The sequence below is a fragment of the Vespa crabro genome, chromosome 2 (assembly GCF_910589235.1).
Source record: "Vespa crabro chromosome 2, iyVesCrab1.2, whole genome shotgun sequence".
Lineage (NCBI taxonomy): Eukaryota > Metazoa > Arthropoda > Insecta > Hymenoptera > Vespidae > Vespa > Vespa crabro.
Genome location: NC_060956.1, coordinates 1,101,374 through 1,126,500, shown reverse-complemented (window position 1 = coordinate 1,126,500; position 25,127 = coordinate 1,101,374). Strand labels below are relative to the sequence as shown.

Genomic DNA, 25,127 nt, shown 5'->3' with positions numbered 1-25,127 from the left:
TTCTGAGCTTTCAAATTATATTCAAGTTTTATATATGTGCGATCCAACGGATACGCGTAAGTTATACAATTATGATTTATTTATTTTATGATTGAATTAATATTATAATATGTATAATCTAATTTACATTTTTTTATATTACTACTTTAAAAATATTAATTACAAAGAGAATTTTTCATTCGTCGCTGTATAATTTACGAAGTCGATATTAATTTTATCTCATTAACGTAAGGAATACAATGCCATCGCGTAAGAAATCGATGATCGAATGATCTAAGGAAAAAAAATGAGCAAATTAATAAAGGCAAATGTTGTGTAAATATAAGCATGTAATTTCTGTGACATTATGTCTCTTACCCGGGCAAAATGCTCATGTGATGCCATAAACATTTTACCGACAGATAAATATATTGGTTTATATGATTGCGCAATCACGGAGATTATTAATCTTTGCGATTGGTGTGAAAACAAATACCACGGAGTTTCGTAGCTAGAAGAAAATATTATTGTTTTTTATTCGTTTGTGAAAAAAAAGCGTATAATTTATTTCTAATTCGAATGGAAATGAATTTGTTTTTACGCTTTGTAAAATGTTGCCTCGCTTATGTTTTGCAAGTGTTGTCCTATGTGAAAGACGACAAAGATCCAAGACAAATGAAAGATAACGTATAATATTGACAATGCCAACGAACTAATGTCATTTGAGTTTTCGTATTGATCGAATATCTCCAAGATTTATTTAAGATCCATCGAAAAAAGGAAAAAGAAGAAAAAAAGGAAAAACAAAGAAAAATAATAATAACAACCTTTATAATTTTGTGCTTTTTGCTTTTGCATTACTTATTATTACTTACAGAAATTACAGCAATTCCAATGAAACATGTCACGCAGATCATTTGGATAAGGGAAGGCACGTTAAAGATAGTATTAAATAGATCTATACATCTAAGAGAAATGAGAAAATAATTAAGTCTTTTTTTGTCTATTTATTTTTTTCGATTTTTATCCATTCGTTTATGCAAAAGAAAATATTAAAAGAGAATCTAATGACAAATGAATTGAATGGATGAAATATTTGTCAAGATGCTTTTAACAAATTTATTTCCATGAACATTGTGTAATGTCGATCTATAAAAACGGATAGAATCTATAAAATCAAAATACTACTGTATTAAAAATATAATCTTATGGTATAAATCTGTGGACCAATGAAAAATAGAATCTTATTAATAAACACGAGATATCGAATGATTTAAAAATAATGTATTGTATTATTGGTACTAACTGAATCGATCTCTTGTGATATTTAATTACATTGATTATCCTTTTGTAAATGACTCCGTCGTCAATCACTTTTATGTTTTTCTCTTTAACGTCCCATATATTATCCAAAAGAGATCTGAGATAAGAATGAGATTGATATTTCTTTCATAAGGATTTTTTACATTGAAGAATAAAACAGAATGAAATGTTAATAGTCATCAGAATACTTACGAAGTTATATGAAACATGGCACAAGTATGTTGTAGAAATAGTATGTACAAAGATAATCCACTTATCACACCCAATCCCAATATAATGGTTATAACTAATTGGAAAATTAGTATCTTTAAGAAATGTTCTTCTTGTCCGTTGTACCAATTCATCGGAATTATTAAAGTACGCGGTCTAGTTTCGTTCAATGGTTTCATCAAATCCAGAATAAATGGTTTTAATGCTAATAGGAACATCAACGAGACGTAGGAATTGTAAGAAACTGGAACAGTGAATTAAACCTGTGTTTTTACCTACCGATACCATTGTCATATTCTTCGAAATTCTTGGAAATATTTCTTACTTATAAACATGATAATGCATTTTCTATATAAAAACGCATAATCAAGGAGAATGTCAAATTGTTTTGTTTTTCTTATATTATTCCAATCGTTCATAATTTCATCTAAATAGCGTAATATCTGAAATTATATATAAAAAAAAAATATCGATATCAAAGTTTATATTAAAAATCCATTGTATATTAATAATTAATAATTAATGTTCAACGTCGTACCAGATTTTTTTGAAAAAGGCAGCAACAGTAAGTGACATTTATAGATATCGTTGTAAACATATAAGCCAAATGAAGGACGGACGATTTAATTTTGAATTGTTCCGATAGGAAGTTTATAACCTAAATTCTTAACGACATTCATCATTATTTTGATAATAATAAAATAAAATTGAGAAAAATTATTTATTTAAATGAATATTGACCTGAACGAAATATGCTATAATTAAACTAACGCTCATAATAAACTCACGACTAAATCTTTGAGAGGGCGTTAGATAAGGCCAAATACCAGTCATCGATAATAACTTTTGCACGATTATGAACGGAGCGAAAAAGAATTCTTCCATTCTTCTTGAAATCACCATAATACGAATGATATCTGAATGACGATATTCATTCTATTTACCTGTCTCAATTTCTTTTTCTTTCTTACCTCTCGTATACTTCTTGAATAGTATTATATATTTCATAGGTAAAAATAGTAACTGGAAGGGATAATATCGTAATTATAGTATAAAACAAAATTATACTTGATCGTAATTTATTGCTAAGTGTATAAATCCCTCAGGTTTAAACCCTTCTTTATAACTTTTTTATCGTAGTGGGGAGACCGATCGATATTATAACAGCACATTGAACAGTCTGTGTTTGACTGGATCGTCGAACGGAAGTCAAACGCTTTCTCTCTCTCTCTCTCTCTATCTCTTTTTATTTCTCTCATTTACGTCTTTGATATATCTTTTCGTACAATTATTTCGTTCGTAGAAATGAAATCAATTTGGAATGCAGTATCTGATCATTTGAAATATTTTTCACAATTTGTATAAATGGCTTTTTTTTTTTTTATACATCGTTTTTTATACATTTGATACATCGTGAAAATTGTCATTTTTTGGATATTACGTATTATCTTCAAGTTAAATATTTATCGTGTAATGCAATAATAATGCATTACTAATAAACATGTAAGTACTATTATCTCGATTTATATGTATTGTATTTTAATGAACATTGTATATAATATTTCGTTGAAATGATTCGATATAGAATCTTTTTTTTTTTTCTTTTTCCTTTTCTATCGTTTCTCTCATACAAATTTCTTTCGTGGATAATTTATTCATTGATTACCGTATCTCTTGCGAATTTTCTCGGATTGGGTTGTATGACGTCAACGCAAAGAACGCAGTACCATAGCGTAAGAGGTAGACAATCGTACGAGCTTTAAATAAAATTTATATGACACTATAATGGATTTGAAAAATTGCTATTATAATGTTTTCTTTTTCAACGTTTTTTAATTATCTCTTACCGCTGTAAAAAATTCTAACGACGCAATGAACGTTTTCCCGATCCAAATATACGATGGTTTTGCTGATCTCGCGATCAAAAAGAATAATAATCTTTGTGATTTCTTCGGCAACAAATACCAGGGTATTGCGTAACTATAAGGAAATTTTTCTTGCTTTCAATCTTTCTTTCTTTTTTTCTTTTTTTTTTTTTTTTTTGTTTTTTCTCTCTTCGTACTTTTTTAAAAACTCGTCTGATCCGTTGCGTTCGAATAATGAATGAACACAAAAAGAAAACGAAAAAGAAAATGAACAAAAAAAGTCTTATGCTTACGCTTTACAGAATATAGCCTCGCTCACGTTCTGCAAATGTTGTCCCATGTAACAAAAGGTAAAACCCCAAACTAATTGGAAGATAATGTAAAATATCGATAGGATCAACATTACCATGTTATTCTGGTTCTCGTATTCATCAAGTAGCTGAATGATATTATGAATCGAAAATGTTAAAAATGTTTTATAATTTTTTGATTCCCCCCCTTTTTTTTTATAAGTATATAAGTATATTACGTTAACTTAACTATCACTTACTTGAACGATAGTAATCCCGATGTAGCATAACGCGCACATCAATACTGCAAGATAACATGCGTTAAATTTATTATTTAAAACGTCGATAAATCTAAAAGACAAGAAAATATATTGTTCGATAAAAGATAAATAACAACTCGTATATACATATATATATGTGTGTGTATATGTATATATATTATCTATATAGGTATATAAGAAATAAAAGCAAAGAAGTATGTAGTATAATTTGTGAGTAGAAAAAAAATTACATCATGTCGTGTTTCTGGTAAAATGAATTATTAGTAAAAAAAAAAAAAAAGGAGAAAAAAGAAAAAATATGAAGATTCGATGGGCTACAATGGACTACAATGTTTTCTATAGTATCGAGACATTGTCTTGTTAACGATAAATAGAAATGATCGAATAATTGGACAATGTAATATTCTGTATCATCGATACTAACTCGATCGTATTATTATGTATTTTTATTATATGAATAATCCTGGCGTAAATTGCATCGTCTTCGATGATATTTAATCTCTTCCTCTTATCTTCCAACATGTTATCCAAAAATAATCTGAATTAGAAATTAAATTGGTATTTATTATTCACTCGTTTCTTTAATATTATACCTAATTGTGCATATCACGATATAATTTCAAATTGTACTTTTTGAGATTGCGCTACATCCCACAGGTACTTTTAACAGCTAACATTTATACAGAATGAAGAATAATTTGGATTTAGAAAAAAAAAAAAAAAAAGAAAAGAAAAAAAAAAGGCTGTACATTCTTTGAAATCTCGAAAATAATAATCAGTAGATTCGAAAGTGCATTTTCAATTCTGTCATTGTAGAAAAAAACTTATGAATCATGTTATGCGCAAATCGTTTTAATTGAGCTCAAATTTGATTTGCATAGACAACTAGGATTAAAAATATGAAAGGTGCAAAAAGAAAAGAAAAAGATAAGGGAAAAATACTTACCCAACGATTCGGAACAAAGCGCAAATATATTGCAGAGTGCTCAAATACAACGAGGAGCTACTTATCGCAGCTATGCCTAATACAATGAATGAAAAATATTGAAGAAGTAATAACTTTATGAAATATGTTTCCTGTCCGTTGTACCAATTCATCGGAATTATTAATTCATGCGGTCGAGTCTCGTTCAATGGTATTATCACATCCAAAAATAGAGGGCTGATTGATATCAGGAACATCAATGAAATGTATGAATTATAAGAAACTGAAGAAAAAAAGTAAGAAAGAAAAAAAGAAAATAATAATGATAATTAATATTGTATTCGTCTCTACTATTGATTATAATTATGTTCTACAATTTTACTTACGTATGAACACGAAGATACATTGTTTGGATAGAGAAGCATACTTAAGAATAACGTAACATTCCTTTGTTTGTTTTATATTATTCCAATTGTTCAATATTTGTTTGAAACAACGTAATATCTGAAAATAAATTAATAAATAAATAAATGAATAAAAGATTTCAAATCATGAATGATGAAAAAAGAGAAAAGAAAAAAACAAAAAAGGGAATATTGCGTTTTACGAATATATAATTTGTTAATTTTTAACATCGATTGAACGTACCAACTTCTTATTGAAGAAACTAGCATAATAGATGATATTCAAAGATATCGTCGTAAGCATATAAGGGATTAAACGTAAAGACGACTCCATGCTGAGTTCGGTCGATAAAAAATTTGCGATCTAAGCTCAATCATATTTTTGGTTTTATTTCACAGGTAAAGCAGTAAAACGAAAGAAAAGAAAAAAAATAGAGAATAAATGCAAAAGCATATAAAAAATTTTTCTCGATTCATTCAACGTTTACCTGAACGAAATATATGTTGATAATGCAAACGTGTATAATGAATGCGCGAATGAACTTTTGAAATGGTGTTTGATACGGCCAAATACCAGTGATCGAACATAATTTGCGCAAAAATCCTAACAAATTTATTTCTAACTCCTTCATTCTTCTCAGAATCGTCAGAAGTGAATGACACCTAGAACACTCATCTTTTTTATCACGCTTGATTTCATTTCTTTTTCTTTTTCTTTTTTCTACGACCCTTCTTCATCTCCTGTTCTCTTAAATAATAAATTATACCGTGGTACGTCCTATAATGGAAGGAAAGGATAATATCGAAATTATGTAACATAATTATATATCCCCTCCGAGTAAGAAACTTACTTACTTATTTATTATTTCCTCTATTGTCGAGGATATAGAACCCTTCTTCAAAATATACCCGTCGTCGGTGGGGATAAATCGATCGATACCTTGTCACGATACGTATCATTGCGGTGCATCGAACATAGTCAGTGTTTGGCTGTTAACGTTGCTCGCAGTGTCACTAAATCATTCCATTATATTATCGCATGATTTGTCTTTTTCTTTTTTTTTCTGTTTATCTTTTCTTCTTTTTTTTTTTTTTTGCTTTTTTTCTTTTCTGTTTGTTCCTTTTAATATGCTATTTGTGACAAGTGATAAAGTAACAAATCGTATTTTAATTTAAATAGAGTCCAATAATTGGAACAATAAAAATTTAATCGCTTTTTGATTTAAAATGAAATTAAAATGAAAAAAAAAATTAAATAGTTATATCGTTATTCGTCGCTTCTTACATTATTAAATCGTAAGATATTATTTCTTTATATCTTTTCAATATCTATCGAACGGCTAATGATAAGTGCATTAAGAGATGAGAAAAAACAAATGATTGATAATCATAGTAAAAGTGTATGTTTCATTGAATCGTTAAGAACGTCGTGCGTTATCAAAACAATTCTTTTTTCCTTCCGTGATCTACGATCTTGATTGATGGAACGATTGTAGTATCTTGGTTTTTTACTTTGCTCTAACGATATCGACTTGCGCATTTTCTTGACCTTTTATCAATCCCGAGTAGTGTGTTCTTTTCTTTTTCTTTATTTTTTCTTTTTTTTTCAAAAAAAAAAAAAAAAAGAAAAAAGAAAAGAAAGAGAAATAAAAAAGATCGTTCGTTCGTTCGTTCGTTCAACTATACTTGTGAGTATGATTAATTAATTTTTCATGGATTCGTTAAATCGCAGATAATTTTTATCTCTCGATTATATAGAATATTATATTGTTGAAATTAAAATAATATTTGTAAAAAATTAATAAGATATTTATATCCTTTCGATATTTCCCCTATATTTATAATACGAAAATAATTAATTAAGATTTCATCTTTTACATCAGTTTAGATCATCTAGCATAGATATCCAATTAATTATAATCGATGCAACACGTTTTTCGATAGGTCGATAATGATACAGCATTAAGAATGATATTTAAAGGGATCCTACTTAGGAGGGAGTTTAATGCAGTTACTTTTATAGCTCGTTACATTCTACATTCTCTTCCTTCTAACGGGATCAAAATTTGTGGTTATTGCGGTGTTACGTGGCCACGACACTTCATTAACTCGTCGAAAACTTACGTCGTTTACGTGACGTTTAAATGAAAAAGAGTCAGCGAAAGGGATTGTGTTTTTTAGTTTCGACAAAAAAAAAAAAGAAAGAAAAAAAAAAAGAAGAAAAGAAGGAAAAAAAGAAAAAAAAAGAAAACAAAAAAGAAAAGAGATAGAAATGAACTCTAATTGTCGTTGGAAAATTCAATAGTTTGAGATTGACGTTTAAAATAGAAAGAGAGAGAGAGAGAGAGAGAGAGAGAGAGGGAGAGAGAGAGAGAGAAGAAAATTGTTACTGAAAATTGATTTTTTTCTTTTTGGCTTCCTCTTCTTTTTTTTTTCTTTTTCTTTTTTTTTTTTCTTTTCATTTCTTTTCTTTTCTTTCTTGCGAACACAAATTTTCTATACCCTCGTCAAGACAAGATATTCCCCATTTTTGTTTTCTTTCTTTCTTTCTTTCTTTCTTTCTTTCTTTATCTTCTCTCTAAATCTAATATCATATCGGTTTGATTGAAAGCAATCGAAAACGATCGACGATAGAGCACCATTCCGGTCACTTGATCACAACGAGTCGATGCTGTCGTACTTTCGTCATGACTTCAACGAAAGTACCATTAAACTCATCTTCGTTTTTCATGTTATCTCGGCTATCATTATATTTGCCATCGTTGTTGGAAATGGAACATCATATATTACATACGATCGCTAGAACTATACATACATACATATATATATATATATATATGTATGTATGTATGTATGTATGTATGTATATATGTATGCATAGTAAATATATGACGTAAAAAGAAAATTTAATGCGATAATTCTTGCGAATGTTTTCCGGTAACGCTCGATATACCTTTCAATAAAAGAAATAGTAGGAGTAGTTCAATGCGACTTTATTTTTGAACATATATACGTTTCTTACAAATATTGATAATGAATGTGCCGATCGAACGTCATATTATTTATGCGTGCACGTAACAACGTCCGATTGGCGAGAGTTACGTGCATTAAAATCATCGAGTGTCGTGTTGGAACTTTTCCATGAGAACGTCTCAGAATTCAATGGCCGAATACGTTCATCGTAACGAATAAAAACATTGTGATATGCGATATGTATGTTTGCAGGAACTTCGGTATAAAAGAAAAAAAAAAGAAGATAAAGGAAGAAAACGAAAAAATGAAGAAGGAAAAAAAAACAAGAAGAAGAAAGCACTAAATTGAATGTTTCATGACGAGCAGTGTGCGTTTTATCACAGAAAAAAAAAAAAAAGATGTCCTTTTTTTCGAGAGTGAAAAAAGGAAAAAGTTTTCAAGGTCGACTATTACGACGATCTCTCATGCCTTCGTCAATTCTTCGTCGTAATCATCTTCAGCAATAATTTTTGCTTTTTCAAACGATATCTATAAAATCGAATGAACATTTTAATTATCGTCCATTGTTGTTGTCGTATTTCGATTAAAAGGAGGAGGGGAAAAAAAAAAGAAAGATGATAGGAAAAGAAAAAATTTGTTGATCGATATTAAAAAGTTGACAAATATTAAAGTTAAATCGTTGCGCCAATATACCATGGAGATTAGTATTCGAATGATAATATTTCCCGTTTATTTTATTATGATGTATTTAATCGAGAAAGAATCTGATTATCCTTTTTTTCTTTTTCCTTTTTTTTTTTTTTTTTGCTTTTTTTTTTTTCTACGATCAGCAGTTACGCAGATATAAGGTAAACATGTATGTGTACTCACCCGAACGATGTTGATACAGATCAAACTAATTTCCAATAGAAAAAATGTTCAATAGAAATCTATGTATGTTCCGATACCGATAGTTTATTATCTCCCCGAACCTATTTTGGTGTGGAATGCATAAAAATGAATAGCCTTTGTCGAAAATACGAATTTATATAAACCCAATAGCTTTTTCGTTAGATCTTATAATCCGAAAAGAGGATCGATTTATAAACTTTCTCATCTCTCCCCATTGAATACTTTCGTTCCCGGTGAATAGCCTTTTCTACAATGTAACCAGTAGAGAAGGGAAAATTTTTTTTTTATATTACCAAGCGTCGAAAATATTTTTCAGATTCGCATTCCATTAAAAATTTTCATCCCGTCGAGTAAACTGTATTTTCCCATTTCCATGAGTGCCTTCCTATCACGTAAATTCGTTTTGATATAACCCGATGGAAAATACAAAAATATTCTGACCCGACAGAACGGTTGAACATTTTTCCTGGCATGTTGAATTATCATTAAAAACGATAAGTGACATGCTGATCATATACTATGCTGATCCAATCATCATCATCATCGTCATCATCATCATCATCATCATCATTATTATTATTATGTGAAGAAAAGAGATTTTGTCATCAATGAAGAACTCCATTGAGAAACGGTAATTGACTATCTCTCGTTTCATTTAATGGTATTATATATATCCAACATTACAGATAACCTTGGAGAAAGAAGAATCATCATAATATTGGAATAGTAAATTACTGAAACGAAAAATATATTCTCTTTAGGTCGATCATGTAGTTCAACGATGAATTCGTAATCATCCCTGTAAATGGAGGAAACGTAAAGTGTATTTTATTAAGTATATTTTTCTATTATCAATATTTCTTCCGTATCTCATTCGTAATAATCTTGTTAAATTGAAAAATAATAATAAATATTCAATATTGAAAATAATACGAATATTTTTTCATAGTTTATATAAAATTTGTTTTTCAACTTGAAAGTGATAACAAATTATATCGCGTTTCTCTCTCTCTCTCTCTCTCTCTCTCTCTCTCTCTCTCTCCCTCTCTCTCTCTTTCTCATTGCGATAGCAAGAATAAAGAACGATGCCGAATGATAAGACAGATACGAACGAGAACATAATGATCTCTTTATTTAAAACATCCGCGATCTGATATTTAATCGAGATGAATTTAATCATCTGAAACGAATTATCATTTATTCCGACATTGTTCATTACTAATTACTTACGATCGATATTATTAGCCATCGGCGAAACGACACGTGCTATAAATTCTTTGTTGTAACGTTGCCGACCCTGCATTATGCAAATCCAAGAGCCTATTCGCGAATTACACGCGCTATTAATCTCAAGTAATTAGGATCCTAGCTTCGTTAAGCATTACACTTTGATCGATCGATCGTTCGGCCATATTCCCGAGAGATTAACCTGAGTGATCATCAAAAGTATCAATTGATTCAAACACACAATGATATTCCTGAATAGCTTTATATCTTCTGTGGTTCGATTTTATAAGAGGTCAGAATACGATTGATATATTCGTTGATAGGAATATTCGAATAACCGCCGTAAATAACGATTAATCATTTATTTATTCGTCATTCATTATGAATCAACGATAAAATCATTTTTTACAAACGAAATTTCCCTCCATTCATTTATTTTCTACGTAAAAATAACAATTGTTAATTAACAAGGTGTATCATGAATAATCACGATGAATAACAAATAGCGGATTATATATTTTTAAAACGATAGAGTAAATACGATAGGAATAAAGGAAAAGTAAAAAAAAAAAAAAAAAAAAAAAAAGAAAAAAACGAAAAAGTAGAAAAGGGTTTTGTAAATACGTTCAACATATTTCTTCTTTTTTTCTCTCTCTCTCTTTCTCCTTTTTCTTTTTTTTTTTTTTTTATTCTTCTCCTTTTCCTTTCTCTTTATTTTTTAATGACGTGTCACATGCGAATATTCACGCAGGTTCACAAAAGGAAAATGTCGAATCGATCGATCGATATCTCACATAATTATCGGCGTTACGTGAAACCAAAAGAAACCCTTTTCCTTTTGTTACGCATTATACGCTCTGCTATTTATTAATATTGATTGACGTGAGAGACTCTTATCTAATCGAGATTTGTGCATTCGACGATCAAGAGATCTCATTTTTTGTCGAAAAAATCGATCATTAACTATGTTACTTTTCGATATTACATGTATTTACTGGTATCTCAAATACCGAGAGTAAATACGCTAACGCGAGAAGATAATAGAGATTATTCTTTCTCTCGCTTTGCTTATTATTATTATTATTATTATTATTATTATTATTGTTCTGGTTGTTGTATGCAGTATTTTTTTTATTCTTTATGAATTACGTATCTACTTAAATGAAACAAAGTAAATAATTCATTTTCTATATTAGGTCAATTTACATCTTCTTATATTTACACATAAGCAAATAATATCTATGTGTGTGTATGTGTGTGTGCATGTATATATATATATATATATATATGTATATATATATACACATATCTATTTATATATTATAAATTATAATTCATACTACCCTTTTCTGTTTCCATTAATTTTCCTTTTCATCGAAACGAATATAGCACCATGGCGTAAGAGAGTGAGCATTTAACAGACTGAAGCAAATGTTTTGTTGTTTGTTTTTGTTTTTTTTTTTTTTTTTTTTAAACTTATTTACGAAAAAAAATGGTCATAATTTTTCTTTTTTGTCATAGGTATTATCTTTTTTCTACCTTATTAATAATCAAATACTCACGATTAGAAAGAACTCATTCGTTAAAACGAAGAATCCTCCTATTGATAGATAAGAAGGCTTTATACTTTTCATCAATATTATAATAAATAATTTTTGAATTTTTACGGAAGCCAAATACCATGGCGTCATTATTCTATGAATTAATATCACGATGGATATTTAAGTTTATGAGAATATTTAACAAGGATAGGAACAAAACGGAACGATGTACTCACGCACTTTCAAAGACGTCGTTGCTATAATCGATAATTTTTTGACCAAGAAAACTGATAATGAAAATTGTAAATAGTTGAATGATCATCAGCGTTATCAATTTTTCATCTATTACGCTTATCTGTATATGAAAAAAAAAAAAAAATGTAAGATTTTATTCTCAGTATATCTATTTTTTCTGTTTTTTTCTCTTTTTTTTTCTTTTTTTTTTCTAAGTACACATTCAATTACTCACCTGTGAAATTTGAAAGGTAACCGTGATAAACCATAATATGTATATGAAAAAATTGGTTTTAGCGAAGAGTAAATTTATTTGATCGACGAAGCTACAAATAAAACATTTATCTTCTTATTTCTCTTCTTTTGATATTTTCTGGGGAATTTTCTCTTTTTTTTTTTTTTTCTTTTTCTTTTCTTTTCTTTTCTTTTCTTTTACTCTTATCCCCGCCACCACGTCTATTCTATTCTATTATAATATTATGATCATTTATATAAGAAAAACTCATACTAACTCTAATGCTCTTCTGTGACACTCGACGGCACGTATTATTCTCGCATACGTTTTGTTTTCCTGATAGATATAGTCTAATAATCTGGCTGGTCGCTCCTCCAGTGAGTGCCTCATTACGTATCTATGCGAGACAAGAGGGAATTGTTAAGCTGTTAGTAAATTAACAGGTTTAGAAGCACTAACCCGGTAAGGACGAACATCGAGCAAGCATGTTGTACGCATACTATTAACAATCCGAATGTACCAGCTATTGTGATCCCTATGGCGATCATAGTTAAATAATAGATAAATATTATCTTTAGTATATATTTTTCTCGACCTGAGAAATATTCTAAAATTGGTGCGAATTTCATTTGTCGAGTTTTGTTCAATGGATCGATCACGTCTAATATAAGAGGATACATTGATCCAGGTAAGGTTAATCCAAAGTGTATATACATGATCACTATTACATAAAAGTATTTATTATTCTTCTTTTTCCCTCCCTTTTTTTTTTTTTTTTTTTTTTTTTTTTTTTAAGTAAAAATGTTCTTTCATCATTTTAAATTCCAATCATTCTTACATAATATAATGATCATAAAGATACGAGTTTTAGCGGCAAACTTTCGTAAAATTTCAAATTCCTCTTGATTCTCAACTTTATACCATTCATATTTTATACTATCGAAAAGCTTTATCTACGATAATATAAATATCTTTTATCGCATATTGTAATTTCTCAATATTAAATTTTCATAAAATAATAATATTGTATTAATCTATTTAAGAACGTACCTGATCGATGCGTTTATGAAAAAAAATGCCAAAGTAAAAGATATTTACTATCGTGCAACTAGTAACGTACATTATATTTTCGATCATCAAATCAATATTTGTACCCGATATTATCAATCTCATAATCTAAAAGCAAAAATTATTAAGATTTTAATCGTCGGTAATATATTTTTTGAGAGATGAATTTTCTTACCTCGATTATAATTGAGCATACGATACCTAATTGAACGAAAAATGTACGGATAAGTATCTTTCTTCGATCCGTGTAAGGCCAAAGTCCTATCAACGATAATAAAGAACGATTGATCCTATAAAATCCTTTCTCGAATACGTTCATATCTATGGCAGGAGGAAGCAAGTCTGTTTCGTAAAAATGTATGATATCTTCTCTTTTTTTTCTTGTCACTATTATTTTTTTTTTTTCTTTTTCTTTTTCTTTTCTTTTCTTTTCTATTCTTTTCTTTGCACCCTCGACAAGTTATTACTATGTATTATTTATGCAAAAAAAATCGATAATAATTATGGACAATAACAAGTAACACCTTACGTCCTTCTATGGTAACAAAAAGAAAGAAATACACACACATATATGCACACATTGCGTGCATTCACATATGCGAAACATTTGAAAAAAATACATGAGGTTGATGATATCGATCTTATCGGACATTAATATCATTCGTTACATATAATTATCGAAATTGTCTCGCAAGAAAATTTGCTTCCTTCCATTCGTACTATCGGCTATATTTTATCTTTATTTTCTCGATCGAAATAGACATGCGCGGTTTCACGTCGACGCGACAGAGAATAGCGTCATTTCTTTACGGTTCGTCCTCGTGACATGTCGTTATTATATTTTACCCCTTACATTGCAAGTTCTTCCGTGAAAATCGCCGTCCCGTTGAAAGGTGTTCATATTACTCCCAAGTTTTACGTCCTTCTTATGGTAAAATTAATTTTAATACTTCAGATAATACTCTCTCTCTCTCTCTCTCTTTGTGTATGTGGTTCTTTTCATGTCTCTTGAAAAACGTGTCTCGTTCGATCGAAGTGTTTTTAATGGTAATTAACAAATTACTATTATGTACATACATATGTATACACACACACACACACACACACACACACACACATATATATATGTGTGTGTTTGTGTTTGTGTGTGCGTATAAAAATAAAATATATATATATATATATATAGGCATAAACAAACAACAATTAAAAATATATATGCGCAAGAGGTAACGAAGAATAAAGATTCATTATTTTTTTATTTTACATTTGAACTCGACATATGAATGAAATATTTATAATCCAAGATAATCCATTTACAATCTCGAAAGCATCGGTTCACGTTAATCAGGATGTAATTAAATCGTATATCGATATCGGATATCGGAAATCGGCTTTACTTATGCGACCCTTCTCTGAATTGTCATCCAGTTTGTGAATAATGAAGCACAATTATTTCGATTTCGTGCGATAATACATGACCAGGGATATATATATATATATATGTCATTTTAATTCCCCATGTCGATATATTTACATACACATGTAAGTTATTTCAATATGTACGATCTACGATCGTGTAAAGTTTTTCATATTTCATTGTTAAGTTTGTTTTATTTTCTTTCTCTCTCTCTCTCTCTCTCTCTCTCTCTCTCTCTCTCTTCGTTCTCTTTTTTTCCTTTTCTTTTCTCTTCGCTTCGTCGTCGAAATGATTTCATCTAAATTTGGACATCGTTTGTTTCTATTACACCACGCGAGAAATTCACTTATTCATCTAACCGCATATAGGTACTTGCATACATACGTGTTACGTTTATATGTGCATACACATATCCCTTCGAATGTCATAAATAGTTCCGCGAGATGTGCACTTGGATCTCGTTAATCTACACTCACCTTGACTGCATCTCTTGGCATGCAAGCTGCATCTCTCTCTCTCTCTCTCTCTCTCTGGCAATATCATGCAATATTTACTACCTAACAAGTCAAATCGTGTGATCCGTTTATCTCGTAAAATCGACGAACAAAAGACGCTGATAAAATAATATCCTATGGAAAATTTTCATCCGTTCCTATTACCATCCTCATCTTCTATTTTTTCTTTCTTTCTTTCTTTCTTTTTTTTTTTACATTACTTCGAAATTGAATCAAAAAAGAGAAAATATATATATATATATATATATATATATATATATATATATATATATATATATATATATATAAATGTATACACGTAGAGGAGTGTTTAAAAGAAGAAGAAAAAAAGAAGATTATAATTTTCATTGTTTTAGCCTTTAAATAATTATTTCCCATCGTTTATAAAGTTTGGCATCGAGCCTTAAAATTTTCATCATTCGACCTTTCGTCGATCCATTTTCGTACAATTATTTCATTCTATTATAGATTAGCTCGAACAAAACACGTGGAAAAGACGGGGAAAGGAAAACGGATGTAGAGGGAAAGGAAGGAATAATATCAACGAATTCACAAGCTATCTATGAGCTAACTAGTATAACGTTAACTTGAATGTTGTACCTAGCTAAGCTCGTTTCTAATGTAAGACGATTACTCGGAGGAATGCGTTTAATGGTCACGCCCATGTCGTTCACTGCATTTCATCCGCTTTATCCTCGAATTCGAGTTACTTTGGTAAATGCGAATCGTTTAACAAGAATTAACCAACTTCGAACAATTCAATGATAAGAATTCCTAATAATTAAGATGTCCGTTATCAAAGCAGATTAGAAATTGATGGAACATAATAAATTTCGTTAAACTTTTGAAATTAAACGAGAAGTATTTTTAATCAAAATTTTGATTTTTCATTAACATTATTCTCGATAACGTTCGAGTTATATTATCGATCTATATAATCTTTATTATTTAACGTATGTTATTTAATTAAAATATTAAATTTTGTAATAAGGATAAACGATAAAAGAGAGGACACACCTTTTGATACCATCCGATGTATTTCAATTACCTTGAAGAAATATCCTGAACGTAAACTAAATCTTTTAGTTCTTAATTTCTTTGAAACAATGCTCGAGTATATTTCTCCGGTTGACTTAGATTACGGGTATATCTTACGTTCGTTGTTAAATAATGCCATTCTTTATCTAAGACACATTACTACGGTGTGAATAAAGGTAGTCTAGAAAAACGTCTCTATTGTTTTATAAAACACGTATCATGAGAGGATATTAAAGGGTTATTTATAAGCGAGTCGAATTAAAAAGAGTGGAAATATTTTAGAGGGGGAAAAAAAAAAAAAAGAGAAAAAAAGAAACAAACAATTCCATAAGTTACAATTTTCGAAAACATTTATTCCCCCATTCCCTCAACCAACCACTATCCATCCCGATAACGATTAAGATAATAGAAATATCGGAATGAGAAAATGTATTTTATATGTATGAACGTATACGTGTATGATCGAGAAATATAAAGAAATTTTATCGGCAATGCAATGCAGCCACAGGATTTTACGACATGGAAGGATCACGACATGGCCAAGAGAGAGAGAGAGAGAGAGAGAGAGACAGAGAGAGAGAAAGAGAAATGCTCGAGAGCTCGCCATCGTAAACACCAGAGGATTTCTTGAAGAGGATCTTCGAGGGATCACGAGAGAAGGGTTTCCATCGATGGTTCTCGCTTTTACTCTACTATTTTTCGCTTATTCGATGCATCACCCTTTCCGATGCTTCTCGTTTCCCCCTTACCCGCCCCCTCCCCCACTCCCCGTATCTCCTCTCGTCACACTCGTCCCTCTCGTTTCACTCCCATCGAAGAATTCTCTTTAATCGTTTTATCGAGCTTTTCGTACTTTACCGAGCTTACCTCCGTGTGAAATATGAAAGACCGAAGAGATAGAGAGTTAAGTGTTAACTTTAAGTGGCAACTACGACGATTCCGATAATCCTTCGATATCTCTCGATCGTTCGACATATCGAATCTTTGAAAAATTTTTTCTTTAAATCGATCTCCATCGATTCTACGCAATAAATACTTTCGTTGAAATAATAATAATGCGATTTAAGGATTAGGAAGGCGATATTAGGAGAGGGAGAGATCAAAATGGGATTGTTCTATGAATATAAAAAGTAAGAAAATATTATTTCGTCGATATTGATTCGTTTGAGAATAAATAAATATTCGATTCGATATCGATCGTGAATAAAACGTAAAGGAAGTGTTGTTCGGATTTAATGTTTTTTTCTGTTTTTTTTGTTTTTTTTCTTTTTTTCTTTCTTTCTTTTTTTCCCCTCTTTGTATTAAGAGCGTTTCCAATGGCAACCGGAGCTTCTAGCCCGAGATCGAGGCTAATTATTTTCAAGGTCAGCGGAGCCTGAAATTCGTTGTACTTTGCCGCGAAACGAATCTATCTTTACCCGGCCGTTGGATGGCATGTTCCGACAAAGGCCGACGAATATAGACCGACCGTTTCTCGAGATGTTAATTTGAACACACGACCGTAGAGAGTTCCCATTCTGTGATACTTGAATTAGGAGCTGAAATTCAAAACTGTTTACGGGATCAATCGATCGAGCTTCGATCGATCGCGGTAACAAGATGTTTCATTTTCTTTTTCCTTCGTTTTCCTTTTTCTTCTTTTTCTTTTTTCTTTCTTTTTTTTTTACATTTCTCTCTCTCTCTCTCTCTCTCATTTCTTAACAGCGTACATTAGGAAAGTAGCCGTTGAACGCTTGCGCGTACGCGAATAAAATTGGAAAAAGGGTGGGAGAATGTTAGAATCAACCTTGAACGAGCCTGTGTAGACGTAGATTACGTAAGTAAACTTAAAGTCAAGTCTTTACGTACGATCGTAGAACTCGATCGTACGAAAATGATGAAAATCTCGAAGTATTTATGGCGTCCTTTTTTTATTTTCTTGGTTTCCTTCGATCGATCTCTTTCAATCCCTTAAACAAAGTTTAGAACGATAGAGAAATATAGATAAAACAGATAAATAGATTAGATAGATAGATAGATAGATAGATAGATAGAGAAAGAGAGCTAGTTATTTCAGCCACTCGAAATATGCCGGGTCTCGCGGTGTGATGTTCGTTTCGAGACGCGTGCCGTGAATGTATTTTCACAGTCAGTTGGAAATAGCCGTCGACCGATCTAATATTATAATAGCGATGACTGTGGTGGTGGGTTTGTAGAACGATGCTTGAGTCTTCTTCCCATCGAAAAGAAGAAGAAAACGAAGAAAACGAAGAAGAAGATGAAGAAGAAGAAAACGAAGAAGAAGAAGATGACGAAGAAGAAGATTAGAAACGCACGCGCGTGCCTTCTAGCGAGTTTCTGGCCGTGCTTGTAATGCTCCGCTAGTGCAGAGCGAGAACGAGAGCATCTAACGTTACTTCTTCTTCTTCTTCTTCTTTATTGTTGTTGTCATTGTAGTTGTAGTTGTAGTTGTCGTTTCGTCGTCGTTCTTACGGAAGACTTTTACCGTGACAGAGAAGACCTTCCTATCTCTCTCTCTTTCTCTATCTCTCTCCCTCTCTCTCTCTCTCTCTCTCTGTCTCTGTCTCTGTCTGTCTGTCTTTCTCTTTCTCTATCTGCTCGCTTTTCGTCGAGCAACAGTTTCATCTTTTCCTGCCAACAGAATGGCTGGTGATCGGTGCGCGGCGTTTTCTCCTTCAAATTTGACGATAATTTGACGTTAAATATATGCAAACTTTGAAACATTTCGCTTCGTTAAACGTTATTAAATGATTTCATATTAAAATATAATTAATACATCAAAGTTAAAAGGAACGAAATTTCTATAATATATAATATTCAATGATATCGGTATTTTATGCCTAGTGTGGTTTGACCACGTGATGTGACAATAAATGAGATGGTATTATCGATGAATGATAAATAATGATCTTTGTTTTTAATCGACGAACGACATTGATTCGAATTATTATCGAATGAATGGGGCGGTGGGGGGGGAGGGGCACTAACAGAGTACGATCATTCCAATAACGCGGGCTAGTAAGTTTCGTCGAGTAAAAAAAAGAAGAAGAAAAAAAAAAAGTAAAAGAAAATAAAATAAAAGTAACCGTGTGTCGTTTATATAAGCCGTGAGATATGTTTCGTTGAGTTTGATCGAAAGAAAAAGAAAAAAAAAAAAAAAAAAAAAAAGGGAAAAAAAAGAACAAGGAAAGAAGAAGAGCATATAACCGTGATATTTCATGGAAGCTGTGCATTTGTATATTTTTATATGTCTACTGATGTACTTCCTGTTAAATATCGTGAAAACATTTGTTATCATTTACTTGAAATCATAAAGAAAAAGAAGAAAAAGACGAAGAGGAGGAAGAGGAAGAAGAAGAAGAAGAAGAAAAAGAAGAAGAATAAGGGGATGTGGAGAAAAAGAAAATGAAAGAATTTCTATGAATTTCTATGCGTTAGATATCATAAGATCGAATTACGAGAGAACGTTCGTATTCATCATTTTTTAAGATCTTTTAAGTTTATCAAGATAAGTGTCCTTCTTTATGGTGAATAATAGTTATATTTGCCGTCGTAACCCGATAGAGATCGGAACGCATCGGTTAGAAATAATTTCGCCTCGTTGAACGAAAGTGCCACTAAAGGTCGTTGTTCGTGCTCGTGCATCGTTAGTCTCGACGTCGTCCATTTGCAGTCTTGACAACGATGCAATTGTGATATCCTCCTTCATCTCCTCTTCCAACATCGTAACTAATCGGGACACGCCATGGCCGGCAGATTTCGTAAAATGGTAATTCGATTCGATTCGACAGTTTGAAAATTATTTTCTGTTTTTTTTTTCTTTTTCTTTTTTTTTAAGCATTTGAACATTATTGAGCAATGAATTATTTAAAAACAAATATATATATATATATATATATATATATATATATTATATTTGTATGTATATGCATATCGAATTTAATCGTCGAAATAAAAATATACTTTGCTCCATCGTCCAACTATACGCTGGATAAATAATAAACCCGGCCACGTATTAAACATCAAGATAATTGCGCGAGCGTTGAACGCTTCTTCAAAAAATGAGGATGAAGAGGGGTGAGTAAGGGTATTGGGGGAGCTAGGATCTCCTTCCCACGCGAATTTTCTATAAATATTTCGTTACTCTCTATAAATCAACGGTTGCAAGCTCGGTCTTTACGACACGTGTTGCGCCGACGCACGTGTATAATGTAGACCTCTTTGAGTTCGCAAATAGTAACAGAAATATAAACAAGAAAAAAAAAAAGAAAAAGAAAAAAGAAGAAAAAAGAGAAAGATCGAATGAGTGGTTAGAAGAAACGTATGACGTTTATTTAAGGAATCGTTCGAACGAAACGAATACGTACTAAAACGATTAAATGCAATTTCCAATTCATTAACAACAAATCGATTGTAACAAATTGATATTGATTTTATCAAGTACCTTATCGTTAGAAATCATGGTGCAATCGAATCGAACTCGACATTTAATGTTTTCCGCTAGGATGAGCAATTCTAAGCATTCCGTTAGGATAAGCAAAATAAACTAGCTAGGATCGTAGCTAGCTGGGTAGGTAGGTTAACTCATTGTTAAGCTTCCTATAGGGGTAAAGGGTTTGATATAGTGTGAGCGAGAGAGAAAGAGAGAGAGAGAGAGAGAGAGAGAGAGAGAGAGAGAGAGAGAGGAGTGTAACTAGTTAATTGATTTTGAGACCTCAAGCAGACTAGATTAGCACGCGTGATACCCTCCTTCGACGGTAGTTGTTTATGCGAGATGTCGTTGGTTATGCGAGATGTCGCTCGTTTAATAACGTTATACCCTATTATAAAGCCACATATAAGGAAGAAGGATGGAGAGAGAGAGAGAGAGAGAGAGAGAGAAAGAGAAGGAGAATAAGGAGGAAGAGAAAGAGGGAAAAGAGAAGAGAAACTTGTCCTCTTTTCGAACAACGTTTATTATCCTTCCTCCTTCTAAAGAGAATCTCTCTTCGTTGGAAAGTCTTTAAAAAGACTTCTACTCGAAACACTCGCCGGTAATCTTCTTAATAACATTTCGATAACATCTTCATTCGACGACTTTCTCGGCATTTAATTTCTTACGCATCGTTCGAGCTCATCGGCTTTACGATCTATATATGCGATATTGGGGTTGATATCAGGAACTGGAAAGAGCGGGGAGAAATTAAGAAAAGGATTAAAAAAAAAAAAAAAAAAAAGAGAGAGAGAGAGAAGATTAAAAAAAAGAAAAATAGAAGAGGAAAAAAATATGTTATCGATCTCCTTTGGAAAAAAAATTTTCTATTGCAAGTAAATTGATCTATCCACGAATTTTTTTTTTATTTTTTTTTTTTTTTATTTTTTTTTTTTTTTTTTCTTTTCTTTTATTCATTTATCGAATTCGTCGGATATTTTTTTTAACGTTCTTTTTTTCTTTTCCTACTGAAAAAAAAAACAAAAAAAAAAAAAAAAACAGAAAAAAAACCATAGAAAAATATTCCAGAGCTTTTTTCGATAAGCTAAATATAATAATTTGATATATTTGTTTCAGGTAAACGGCGACGATGATTGGGAGTACGAGGAGATCGTTTTGGAAAGAGGTGGGGCCGGTTTGGGCTTTAGTATCGCCGGAGGTACCGACAATCCTCACTTTGGCAACGACACGGCAATTTACATCACCAAACTTATACCGGGTGGGGCGGCATCCGCGGATGGACGTCTTCGCGTTAACGATACGATCCTTCAGGTGAACGATGTCTCCGTCGTTGACGTACCGCATGCGGCCGCTGTAGATGCCCTTAAACGTGCCGGCAATACCGTCAAATTGGTACGTTCAATTACATTCTTTCTTATCTTTGAATCCTCTTTTTCTTCTTTTTTTCCCTTCCTCTCTCTCTCTCTCTCTCTCTCTCTCTCTCTCTCTCTCTTCGTCTTAAAATATTTGCCGATGAAACTCGAAAAATTTTGATAAATAATAAATTATATATTATTATATACTATATAAATATAATATATAATATAGAAATATAGATGTATACATACATATATAATATATATATATATATATATATATATAGCGTTCATACGATCGCACCAATATCATTGGATACTCATCGATTTCTCCTTTCAAAATTACGAGTATACTTTCTTCGTTGCGTAAAAGAAAAAGAAAAAAAAAGGAAGAGGAGAAGAAAAAGAAGGAAAGAAAATAAAATAAAAATTGAGATAGTGAGCTATGAAACGATACATCCGGTGGACGTTATAACGAACGAGATCTTCGAAAGTTTAACACGTTTCTTAAGACTAAATGGGAGAAGGAATCTTTGAGAGCAGGTAAACGATCGTCGCTTCAGAACTTTTTAAAGATGAAAGGAAAAAAAGGAGGGAGAGAGAAAAAGAGAGAGAGAGAGAGAGAGAGAGAGAGAGAGAGAGAGAGGAAATATTCGGGAAATCCTTATGACAAATAGATATAGGGCCCGTGCAAGTTATCTTTTTTCTTTCTCGTTTTCGAAAAGTTGTTGGAAAACTTCACGATCGTTTTCGTTAAAGAAAAGAAAGAAAATGAAAAACGTATTTATGGGTGAGGAGATAACGATCTTGTACTACGAACTTTTGTTTATGAAACGTTCAAAAGGTAGAAGTATCGTCTCTCTTTACTAAATAAAAATCGAAACTATATAGATTTACGTCGTACTTTTAACGATCGAAATTTTCAAGTAAATTATTTTCGCAGTTAAGCTATTATTAATGTCGTATATGTTTTATTTATATAATTATCACGCGAGAAAGAGAGAGAGAGAGAGAGAGAGAGAGAGAGAGAGAGAGAGAGAGAGAGAGAGAGAGAGAGGGGAAAATACTTTCGTACCGTTGTGTACCTGCATCTGACATCGAACGTGACGTTTAATTACGCGGATAAATTATCGCGGTTCAAGCTGAGAATAAAAAATAAAAAGTAAAAAATAAGAAATAAAAAATGAAAAAAAGAAAAAAAAGAAAGAAAGAGAGGAAAAAAAGAAATGAAATAAAAGGAGAATGGGAAGGAAGGGAAAAGAAAATTGCACGTTAATTCTCATATCCTGGGACCATTCCGACGATCGTCACGCTTTATTTCGCGTTCGTGATCGTTCTCGCGAATTCGTTTCGCGAACGTCATTGAAAGGAGGCGGAAAACGTGGGGCAGGGGGAGGGGAGGGGGAAGGGGAGGGGGAGGAATTTGTGGACGGGAATCGATAGTCGGTTGAAAAATAAAATGGAATTCCTGTAATTAATTTTCCTACGTGAACTTTTTTATTTCCGATGGCGAGAGAAGTTACATGCATATGAACGAAAACGTGGAAAAAAGAAAGAGGAAAAAAAACGACGAAAAAAAAAAAAAAAAAGGAAAAGAGAGAAAGAAAAAGGAAAAAATGAAAAAAGAATCGAACGACGTCGTTCAAAACGAGAAACGGAAAAAGAGCACGGTTAACTAAACAATAAAAAGGAAAACGATGGAAAAGGAAAAAAAAAAAAAAAGAAAAATAAAAAAAAAGGGAGAAAAAGAAATGAATTGTCCTTTCGTTGCAACTCGATGTAATTGCATGTTCCTAACACATTTTAAATATTTTCTTGTATATTTTTATTTCTTTTTATTTTTTTATGTTTTCGTTTTCTCTCTTTCGTAGTATGTTCGCCGACGGAGACACACGCAGCTGATCGAAATCGAATTGATCAAAGGCAATAAAGGTCTTGGCTTTAGTATCGCCGGTGGTATTGGCAATCAGCATATACCCGGTGACAATGGGATATACGTTACGAAGATCATGGAAGGTGGAGCTGCACAGGTCGATGGTCGTCTCGTTGTTGGCGACAAATTGGTAGCAGTTAGAAATGCCATGGTAAATATACACGTTTACGTTTTCTCTTACATTTAAATTCCATCGTATCGGATAAAGTTATGAACGTACAAATATACACAGTACAGGTAAGTAAATATATACGATATACGTCGAGGGACCAAAAAAAAAAAGACGTTTCATATAAAAACGATTTTATTTTATTTTTTCATTCTCTTCCTTTTTTTTTTTTTTTTTTTTTTTCTTTTTTCTTTTTTCGCAAGAAATCCCAAGAATTTCATATTACGTTTTCCCGTAAAAGAGAATAGTAGCTGTGTAGATATAGCGCTATAATATCTATGTACTTACTTCTGGACGAGTCGGTCCCTTTTAGAAAAATGAAGTCGTGATCATTTTTCATTCTAAAAGGGCAGGGGCTACTACTAGCACCACACTTTTCTAGATTTTCGCGATAGAACTACCAATGGAATGGCCGGTTAAGTGCAGATGAGAAAAATAGATTAGGGCGGTCCGAAGCTCGTCCGAGTAGATAATTGATAGCTCCTCTCCCTCAATGATATGTGTGTGTATGTGTGTATACACACATATATGTGTGTGTGTGTGTGTATACATATATATATATATATATAGATCTACCTATATATAACGAAGAGTTCCTTCTTTCGTTAATTCCCCATCACTAGCACCACCATCATCTCCATTTTGCCTCGGTGGATGCGAGTCTCTCATCATTTCGAAACTTCCTACGATCTTTCGCTTCAGCGCTCCTGCCTCCTCTTTCTTTTCTACCCCGTTTTTCTCTTCAATCTCCTTTTTCTTTTCCCTCGTTTACGGTCTTCACTTCCGAATCGACGAAGAAAAAGCGGCGATTAAAGCGACCGG

The 25,127-nt window shown here is 31.7% G+C and overlaps 1 protein-coding gene across 15 annotated transcripts in view; it reads left to right on the top strand.

Moving 5' to 3' along the window:
* The window catches only part of LOC124421600 (disks large homolog 4), a 266,482-nt gene that overhangs the window by 174,963 nt on the left and 66,392 nt on the right, over positions 1–25,127 (top strand). For all 15 annotated transcript variants that reach the window (XR_006941703.1, XM_046956970.1, XM_046956969.1 and 12 more), the window contains 2 exons: positions 21,965–22,240; positions 24,075–24,287. Coding sequence is in view for 14 of the 15 variants with exons in the window: in XM_046956970.1 (XP_046812926.1) it covers positions 21,965–22,240; positions 24,075–24,287 (489 nt within the window). In the remaining variant the exon portion in view is untranslated. The remainder of the gene's footprint in view (positions 1–21,964; positions 22,241–24,074; positions 24,288–25,127) is intronic.